The following is a 9,548-nucleotide window of genomic DNA, read 5'->3' on the forward strand; positions in this document are numbered from 1 at the left end:
CTCTTTTGTGCAGGTGATTGAACAATTCAAGCAGGCTTGCCATGCTTGAACCATTGAGAGGGTTATATGAACTATATTAGCTTGATTCTGTCATTGTCATGAGAATCAAGTGCATAAATTCTTGGAACACGGTTATGCCCGTACTCAAAATGTATGGGGTGGCCACTTTTCTGATGCAGGCGAAAAGCAAAAACACCCGTATGTACGTGGTTTCGGTGCACGTTAAAGATCGCCAGGTGGTCAAAATTAATCCGGAGCCCTCCACTGTGGCGTGCCTCATCGCCTGCGTTGCGTCGGCATGTTAAACCGTACAATCAATCAGTTAAAATGCACGGGAAGTGTGAGGCAGGTCGTGAGCGGTTGGAGGTCCGTGGAGGAGGCCTTTGCCCTGCAGTGGATGTAAGAAGGCTGACGATGGGGGCGGTGGTGATGATGAGGCCCTGGCTGCATGTGTGACCCCCACCCCCCCCGTTTCCTCGTTGTCCTGTGCAGCTACTGCGTCAGGTCATTCACAGGCCACCGGGACTGGGTGCGGATGGTGCGGGTGAACTCAGACGGCTCGCTCCTGGCCAGCTGCTCCAACGACCAGGTGGGTGGCAGTGGGAGTGGGGAAGCGCTGTTTCGTAGACCACAGTAACACCGTATGAAGCTGCATACGTATAGGTCAACCGCTTACGTTCGAGGCACACTCAGAAGTGAGGGTTTTTATTTTATTGGACAGCCCGTCTCCTCATTCACGCAAGTTGTGCCGCTTCTCTGTGCGGACGGCCTCCTGTGCAGCTGGAAGCAGCCGCGTACGAACCTCTGCTAACAGTCCGCCAGGTTGCAGTGAGCGAGTGGTGTGCTTCTGCAGCCTGCTCACTCTAGTGTCGAAGCTGTTGGATTTGAACACGATGATTTTGATTGCCTTCTGTGTAATTACTTGTGTTGCCTTCTGTGTAATTACTTGTGTGCTCAAGCATTTAAAGTGCGGTTTTCATGACTGTTACGTGAGCAAGCATCGATCAGTGCAATAAAATGGTTGTATAAATGTTAAATGTCAGTACTGCTTAAGCTCTTTGTGCATGTGCGTGCATGTTTCTGCTATTCATATGCCAGTATTTACGGCGTTTCTCAATGTATTGTGCATGCCAAAAGTGTTTTGGTCACTCGGTGTGCGGTCTCCTGGCCCCGAGGGACACCCGTAGGGAGGGGTGCTGGCGGTGGTGGTGACAGCCCGGCTGTTGGCAATCCTTGCAGACGGTGCGCGTGTGGGTGGTGGGCACCAAGGAGTGCAAGCTGGAGCTGCGGGAGCACGACCACGTGGTGGAGTGCATCGCCTGGGCCCCCGAGAGTGCCCACCCGCACCTGCTGGGTGGCGGCGGCGGGGGTGCCGGCAGCGGGGACAGCAACCGCCGGGCACTCACGGGGGGCACCACCTCGGCCACCTCCCCTCCCCCGCAGGGCACGGGGCCCTTCCTGGCCTCGGGCTCGCGGGACAAGACCATCAAGCTCTGGGACGTCAGCACGGGCCTCGCTGTCTTCACCCTGGTGCGTGCTTCGATGGGTGTCTTGGGACGTCTGGGATGGGGAGGGATCGGAGACAACGTCCTCGTTTTCGGGTGTACAGTACCATATTTATTTGAGTATAGGTCGACCTTTTTTTTTTCCGGAAATATTACCCGTAATTAGCCATCGACCTATATTGGCAATCAAAGGAAGCAAAAGTACCGAGCTAATAGGGTTCAACTGTCACGCCCGCCGTTCGGTGCCGTCGTTCTTCAAGCAGCGCCAGCTGCATAGTGACATTAATATGCGCATTTGCAGTAACTGAAGTCACCGCGAAAATAAAAAAAAATAGCATTAAAAAATCTAATAAAAGCATTCGGAGATACCGCCTAGCCGCCGCCGCCGCCAATCGGCTGTCACGCAATACAGAAAATTAAGTCACAGCAACGTTTCTGGTGAAACGTGCTTATTAATATCAAATTATTTTTGTTAATCATAAACATGAGTATAAAGGTCGCGTTGACATCATCTTTCAAGCTGTCTAGTTTGCAGGCTTCGTATGGGGCTCGTAGCCGCGCGTAGCCGTTTCTCGCCAGTCTCGCATCAATCTTTGTTGTCTTTGTTGCTTGTTTCTCTTTGTGCCGCCATCTTTTCTACTTGACGGTTCGCACAATCTTCCCTGTTCTGTGGTTCGCATCTGCTGTTTCGCGGTTCTGTTACGATGTCACCAGAGCTACACCGCTGACTTTAAGCTTGAAGTTATACTTTTCGCCGAAAACTCCAACAACTGCCCTGCTCAACGCGAGTTCGACGTGAATGAGAAGCTGATTAGGGGTTGGAGGAAGCAGCGGGACCGACTTTTTGTGTGCAACGGGCGGCGTCGTGCTTTTCACGGCCCAGCCACTGGGAGGCACAACGCCCTCAAAAAAGAAGTGAGGCTTCACGTGGAAAGGAGCATGCAAAAGGCCTGAAGGTGGTCTGCAAGGACATCCAGACCAAAGCCCAGCAGTTGGCGCAGCAAGATGGAATCAGAAGGTCAGCATTCAAAACGAGTCGGGGCTGGGTCCAAAAGTTCATGCGGCGCAACGGACTGTCCCTTCGTTGTAGAACGACAATCTGCCAGCGTTTGCCAGCAGAATACGAGGAACGGCTGGTGGCGTTCCAGCGGTATGTGATCCAGCTTCGCTGTCAGAAGGACTACATCCTCGGACAGATGGGGAACGCCAACCAAACCCGGTGTATTTCGATATGCCCAGTCGCAGTACAGTCACCACGAAAGGAGCCAAGGACATGCGCCTGCTCACGACAGGTCATGAGCACACGCGGTTTACGGTAATGCTGTGCTGCACAGCAGATGGGAAGAAGTTGCCGCCCTACATAGTGTTTCAACGGACGTTCCCGCTGCATCTGGCGGCTGCTGACACGAGCATTATCTAACTTCGCTGCTGCGCTGTGAAAACGGTACACGCAGCTGTATTCCTTTTTTTATTTCGCCCAACAGACAATGGAAAGACGGTGCTTTTTCCATACCAAGGTTGATCACAAACTCTCGTAACTTCTTCTCACTGCACATACGTAGCCCATCGTAAGGATGCGCAGCAGGTACTGAAAGCCATGCACTGTTTTTCCTACTTCATCACAATCGTACAGTAATGAAATTTGGCAGGCACGCTAGTAGTTGGGAAACTTTATGTTGCAGAGATGTAGATGTTCCTTAGTCTGGGAGCCCAAGTGACAGCTTGGCAGTCTCTTGATTTGATTGATTGTAGGGTTTAACGCACCGACGCAATGCAGGCGATGAGGCGCGCTGTAGTGGAGGGCTCCGGATTAATTTTGACCACTTTTGATCTTTAACTCTTTCAGTACGGCACCATAGGCCATCAGACGCCGGTGTCTGATGATTTCAAACGTCCCGCGAAAGCTAAAAACGGCACCTGTCGGACAACTAACGCCATCTGGCGTATTTATTGACAAGTCATTTTTCGATTTTATTATTTCTTGTTGATATTTCGTGTGGAGAGACCGCGCCAAGAGTGAAATTTGAACCCGCGATAGTGGCGAGTTGTGTGAAAATGGCGTCCACCGGTCACGGAGTTCCGATGATTTCAAACGTCTCGCGAAAGCTAAAAACGGCGCTTGTCGGACAACTAACACCATCTGGCGTATTTATTGACAACTTATTTTTTGGTTTTGTTGTGTTTCAAATGGTTTCAATACTGCTCACGTATGTAATTTACAATTTTACGTCATTTTGCAATTTTACGTGTGGAATTTTACAGTCATGAGAAACTTTAGCGGTGTACGCCACTTGTTGAAAAAGAATTTGGGGCAGGTAAATTTTTGTTGCAGTCGGCCTTAAAATGCACCTTTGAGAGAACTGCTTTCTAAAGTTGTGGTAGCCAGTGTGACGGGCTCCTTGGGGCCTTTAAAGTGCTCCTTGTGCCGAGACAAATTAGAACACTGAAAGATAGCACGCCCAGTTAGGAAATCGTTTTAAAGCGTCCAGGCCGGAGAACCAATTGGATTGCTTCACATCATTCTGTTTACTTTCTCTCTCCACCGTGCACATGCTTTCTCAACTTTTCCTTTGCTCCCCCCCTCCCCTGTTGCTCAAGTGACATACACAGAAAACAGTCTGAGCCACGTAAAGTCTTTTGAAATTGTAAACGCACCCGGTGCCTCCAAGGGTTGCCGCTGCACCCTATGTGGCACCACAACCGTCTGTTGTTGCTCAGCCCCCTCGTTTCCCCTCGTTGCAGGTGGGTCACGACAACTGGGTGCGTGGGGTCAAGTTCCACCCGGGCGGCAAGTACCTGCTGAGCTGCTCGGACGACAAGACGCTGCGCGTGTGGGAGCTGGCGCACCAGCGCTGCTGCAAGACCCTCGAGGCACACGCACACTTCTGCACCTCCCTCGGTGGGTCCTGCACAGCTCCCTTTCCTCTTGATCTCTTCTCTGTCTTCTCTGTCGGCACTTGAGTCTACTGATGCTCAGAAATGTGCTATGGGGACATCCTCTTTCTTCATGGTGCGCGTAGAAGGCATCTGAAATACTGGGGAGAAGAAGAAATAGAGGCAAGCAAAATGAATATAACTGTGACACCAGAGTTGAACAGCAGTAAATGGGAAATAGAGAAAAATGAATGTTACAGTGTAATTTCAGACGTTGATATAAAGGGCGCAGAGATGGTGAAAAAGTGAATTGACTGGAGATGTTTATTGGGTTACTCCATTTTAAGGTTTTGATACAGTCGGGTCCACTTATAACGATACCACGTATAACAATATATCGGATATAAAGATGAACAACTATGGCTCCGCCCACTTTCATATGTGTTCTATGATAAAATAAACCGCTTATTACAATGGTCCAGTGCCGCAATAGTAGATATAGCAAGTGAATCTGGTTACAGCGCGCACCGAATAATCGAGCTGCCAGTGGCACGCGCTGCGAGTAGCTATGCACCTCACATCCCTTCCACCCTTCAGAAAACGAGTCGACTGCACCTCTTACGAGGAAGTGAGAGGAAGGGGAGTGCAGTTTTTCTTCCAAACCCCCCTCCTGGCGCCACCGCTTTTGGCATCGTCCCCACACCCACTCGCGAACTCGTGCCGCTGACGCCGCTCGCTCGCGCATTCACCTAAGCTCGCCTGTTGTGTCGCGTGTGCAACGTTTTGAATTTGACTGGGGGCATTTTGTAGGCATGCTGTAGTCAGTCAGGGCCCATGATTTGGAAGCGTCCGAATGCCTCGCTGAAAATGTGATCTTTGCCTGGATACATGCCGCAGACAGCGCTGACAGTGATACTCTGACAACGCCGTTGAGCAGCCTGCTCAGGTAGTGTCTGCGCAGGAGGCCCTGTGCATGATACAGTCCCTCAGGGTCTTCTTTTCGCCGAGGACCTTTTGCTCAGCTAGGTGAAGCATCTATAGATGCTCTTGGAAAAGCTGTGCGCCAGCTTCGCGTGAAGCAAACAAAGCTGACCGACTACAGCATCTTCTCTGTAAATGAGTAATAGTACGACCTTGCTTGCATGCCAATGAAATGTTGTGATCTCTTTTTTTTTTCTTTTTTATTGCGCAACCTGCTTATAGCAGTTATCGTTAATTCCTTGGCACTTGAATATTGTTATAAGTGGACTAGATTGTACCTTGGACTATAGATGAAGGAAATTTGCCAAGCAAAGAGAAATGAGGTTTTTGTTGTCTTTCCAAAATAGGGGTTTATGTGCAATAGGGGTTTATGTGCATAGATACGAAAATGTTATTCAGCACCATTGTACAGAAAAGTTTGGAAAGAATTTTACGTGCACAGTGAAATGGATGGCTCAAAGCCAAAACAAGGTTGCTCAACTGGCACAGTGCCAACATTTTAGGGAAAACGTAACCTTCAAAATGCTGCTGTGGTATTACTGAGAGCAGCATCGGCTTGTAACGAACAAAACCATTAACAGGGCATTTTCTGTGGACTGGTGCAACATTTAGTAAGTTCCTCTTTATCGTAAGTTTTCATACTTCCATAGTCAAAAGTCTTCGCAAAGCTAGTTTTTGAACATGGTAGCAGTTAAAAAAACAAGTGTCCCCAAGGTAAAGCCTTGAGGCACACCTGTGAAACCAAGTTAGTATGATAATGGCTGTAATTCTGCAGTAAGAGTTTAGGAGTTTAATTTTTACTGCAGGGACCATTGCAGTTATTGTCGTTGACAGCTTCTGTTAGGCTGCAAAGGCACCGGGCTAATGTGTGTGAAACATGTAGTGGGACAGAGAATCATGTGCTGGTTCTCACAGTGCAAAAGCTTGCTGGCATTTAAGGGGGGACGTGGCTTTCAAAATCAACTTTTTTATTTCTGAGAGGATTTTGATGAAAATTGGCACAGCAACTGGAAATGCTTCTGTGATAACACCATAAAAATTTCAACATAATATTTTGATAGCTTTTTTATTTATTAAATTTTCTTTCTGTTCCGTTTGTACCGAGCTTGAGCGACTTATAAAACACGATAGAAAACTTGTTCGAAGTGCTTTGCATTCCCAAATGAATGGGCGAGGTCGTGACAGTTTTAGAATTTTTTTTTACAAAACAATATTTTTTAGTTTTCATTTTTTTAGAGGTTAATGTGCAACAGGCATGTCGACTGTGAACGACTATTTGAATAAAAAAGTCACAAAAAACAAGTCTGGAAAACCAAAAGTGTCACGACCTGAACTGTTCATCAAGGAATGTAATGCAAGAAACGGAATCAAAATAGACCCAGTGGTCACGAAGAAATCCCTGGTACAAGCAACATAGGTGGCAAAAAAAAAAACGTTTTGAGAAAACGGCTTCCGAAGTTGCAACATAGGTTTCACTTATCAAAAGTCGTCACGGTTGCAGCCTTTCATGTCCTTTTGAACATGGGGCTTCTGGAAGGCCTTGCCTTGAAATTGGAGTGCTTTTTACAGCCTTTCTCTTTCCAGAAAACATCATTTTCAGCTCCTCCGTGAAGAGTATATACCCCCTTTGCAAACCAAACGGAGTCCCGGGAAGATGGGTTTCAATGGGCTTTCAATGCAAAGTAGGTTAGCTGGTTGGCTGTATCGCACTGGACAACCTCCTTGAGCAGTGTTGTCACCATGGCAACAAGTTAAGCATTTTTTTACTTAAATTTGAACATTTTGGCTTTTTTTATGTTTTATCTTGCCTGGCACAGCAACTTAGTACTCATACGTGCAGGTGTTCATTGCCAAAAGTTTGCATACCACAAGGATGAAATTGAGCTACTTTGAAGCTTGGTAGAGTATTCTGCATAACTCCCAATTTCAATGCAAGAGCATATTTTTTTACTACTTTTGACATTCAAGGCATCCAATATTTCTCGCAGCACAGCCAGTATGCCCTAAGCAATTGTATCAATAATTTCCCTAAAAAAATCACTGTTAAATGCTGCCACAGTAACGTACATTTTTAACGCAGAGAGCATATTTTTATTCCTATATTACTAACTCAAACCTGTTTGCATGATTATTAGAAGTGCAGGGGAAACGTTGCGCAAGAAAGGCGATCCGGCTCGCGCACATCGCAGCGCACGCTTACCGCGACATATCGAACTTTGATTATACCTGATATGGCTGGTCAGGTCGCTTTTAAGATTAAATCTAACGTCGCAGGCATTAATTACAACTACTGCCGTTCAATCGTAACCGGTTGCCCAGTCATGTGATGCTCCAATGTGCGTCGGCTATGCCGTGCGCGCCGCAGCGTTTGACGCGTCGACCGTTTCTTTCCTAGGCTAGCGAGCCCACAGTCAAAACACAGCAATAACTAAGCGTGTAAACATCGCAAATCCGACTAAAAGTTCACTTCACGAACCGCTATCGCAAGCGCGCACACCGCGTCACCCTCCAAGGTCTGGCGACGGTAGAGTCACGCGCACCACGAAGCGTTCGATGACCTCCGCCTTTCGAGCCACACAACTTCCCGTAATCTGGCTCGTTATCTCTGGTATTCCCATCGCGATAACGTGCGTGTTGAATACCACAGATTGAACAGAAACTCGGCCGAGCGAAGCGGCGAAAATGAACACAATCCGCTCGCTACGCAGCTCAGGCGGCCGCCATCTTGCGTCGCGCCCGCGACATCCAATCAGGAGGGTCGTTGTTCTGCGCCCCGACCGGAGGACCAATAGCGCTTCAGCATCTATTTCTAGCTTCGTTTGTGTGTCGTTTCTTTTCTGCCGTTTGTGCGTTTGTGAATGAACGAAGATACAAGAGACGAGCGGGACCGGAAAGACGATCGCTCGGCCGATCTAACCATATCAAAATGGCCGCGCCCGGTGGCACCGTTGCGGAGATAGAGCGCTCCGAAAATTGCCGTTTTTTCGCCCTTTTGCGCTGATAGTTTGTCACCGCGCCTGACAAAAGTATTTTTTTATGCCACTTTGCGACGCTTTTCGGCGTAAAAACTTTGCAGACGCACAGAATAGGAAACATAGAAGCCGAATATGTGGGTTTCAAAAAAACGATGTTTTGGTCATTTTTCCGAAGTTGAAAGCCGCGTCCCCCCTTAACTCTATGGTTACAATAAACACCTTGCTTACAACAGAGTGTTAAGGCGCGTCCAGTTTTTGACAGTCTTGGGTTACTGTGCAGACTTCCACCGCTCAGCACCGTACGTGGTGACCGGCGGTGTCGACCAGACGGTGAAGGTGTGGGAATGCCGCTAGCCACGCACCGTCACCACCATCCCTGAGCATGGCCACGACGGTCGGGAGCCCGCAGAGGGACCGGACGTGGCAGACACGCGGCTTCGCCTCCGATGGAGCTTCACGCATTCGTTTATTCTCGACTGTTTCGTTAATGGCTGCGCAGTTATTACAGCGTGTGCTGGCATAGGGAATACTACTGGCGTGTTCTGCTTCTTCCACTGCTGCCGAGAGAGCCGCGTTGCGCTCGCAGCCGTGCCGTAACTTGCGCGTGATTGTTGCGTTATCACAACATGCACACTCCCGGAGCGTATGCTGGCTGTGCGAGAAAAAAATAGAAAGCATTAAACAAACACGAATGCCCTGCAGTGTGGGCTGGGAAGGGAACGTCAGGCGGGCTTCTGAGGTCTGTCGCAAAGTTAGCCAATGGGGTTAATGCGAACTGAACGAAATATCGGTCGTTTTCTTTTTTTTTTTTTTTAACACTGTTGGATTTGGAATTGGCGCAAATGCTGTGAGCACAACATGGAGCTCATTTTTTAAATGTTTGTGTAGTTATTTTGAGGGGGGAAGTTTTCGTGGAACGGGTTCTCTTCTGCTGCGAGCAGAGGGTAGGCCGCGGTTTCTGGCTGCTTCTGTTTTCGTGTAGCCTCCGTGCTTGCTGTTCTTTCAGTTTCGGCGCTGTTGCTGGGTTCGTGGGGACAGTGAAGCGAACCCATGCCTCTTGCGCAGTGTATGATGCCGTTGCCTTCAGCTCAAGACTTGAATGTGTGCCCTTCCCTGGACGGGCTTAGGGGGCTCTCAGCGTCGTCTTCTTTTTTAAAAGCTTGCGAGGAATTGTAAATATAGCCTGCGTTCCTTTCTCTATCCTGGGGGCCCT

The 9,548-nt window shown here is 48.6% G+C and overlaps 1 protein-coding gene across 2 annotated transcripts in view; it reads left to right on the forward strand.

Annotated features, from left to right (window-relative positions):
• The window catches only part of Lis-1 (LisH and WD40 domain-containing Lis-1), a 31,705-nt gene extending 22,563 nt beyond the window's left edge, over window positions 1–9,142 (forward strand). For both annotated transcript variants that reach the window (XM_077678735.1, XM_077678733.1), the window contains exons 9-12: window positions 493–589; window positions 1,240–1,530; window positions 4,248–4,404; window positions 8,616–9,142. In XM_077678735.1, coding sequence (XP_077534861.1) covers window positions 493–589; window positions 1,240–1,530; window positions 4,248–4,404; window positions 8,616–8,689 — 619 coding nt within the window. In that variant the 3' untranslated portion in view covers window positions 8,690–9,142. The remainder of the gene's footprint in view (window positions 1–492; window positions 590–1,239; window positions 1,531–4,247; window positions 4,405–8,615) is intronic.
• Window positions 9,143–9,548: the final 406 nt, after the last annotated feature.

Source organism: Haemaphysalis longicornis, unplaced genomic scaffold (assembly GCF_048455015.1).
Source record: "Haemaphysalis longicornis isolate Haplotype H1 unplaced genomic scaffold, Haemaphysalis longicornis Haplotype H1 scaffold_7, whole genome shotgun sequence".
NCBI lineage: Eukaryota > Metazoa > Arthropoda > Arachnida > Ixodida > Ixodidae > Haemaphysalis > Haemaphysalis longicornis.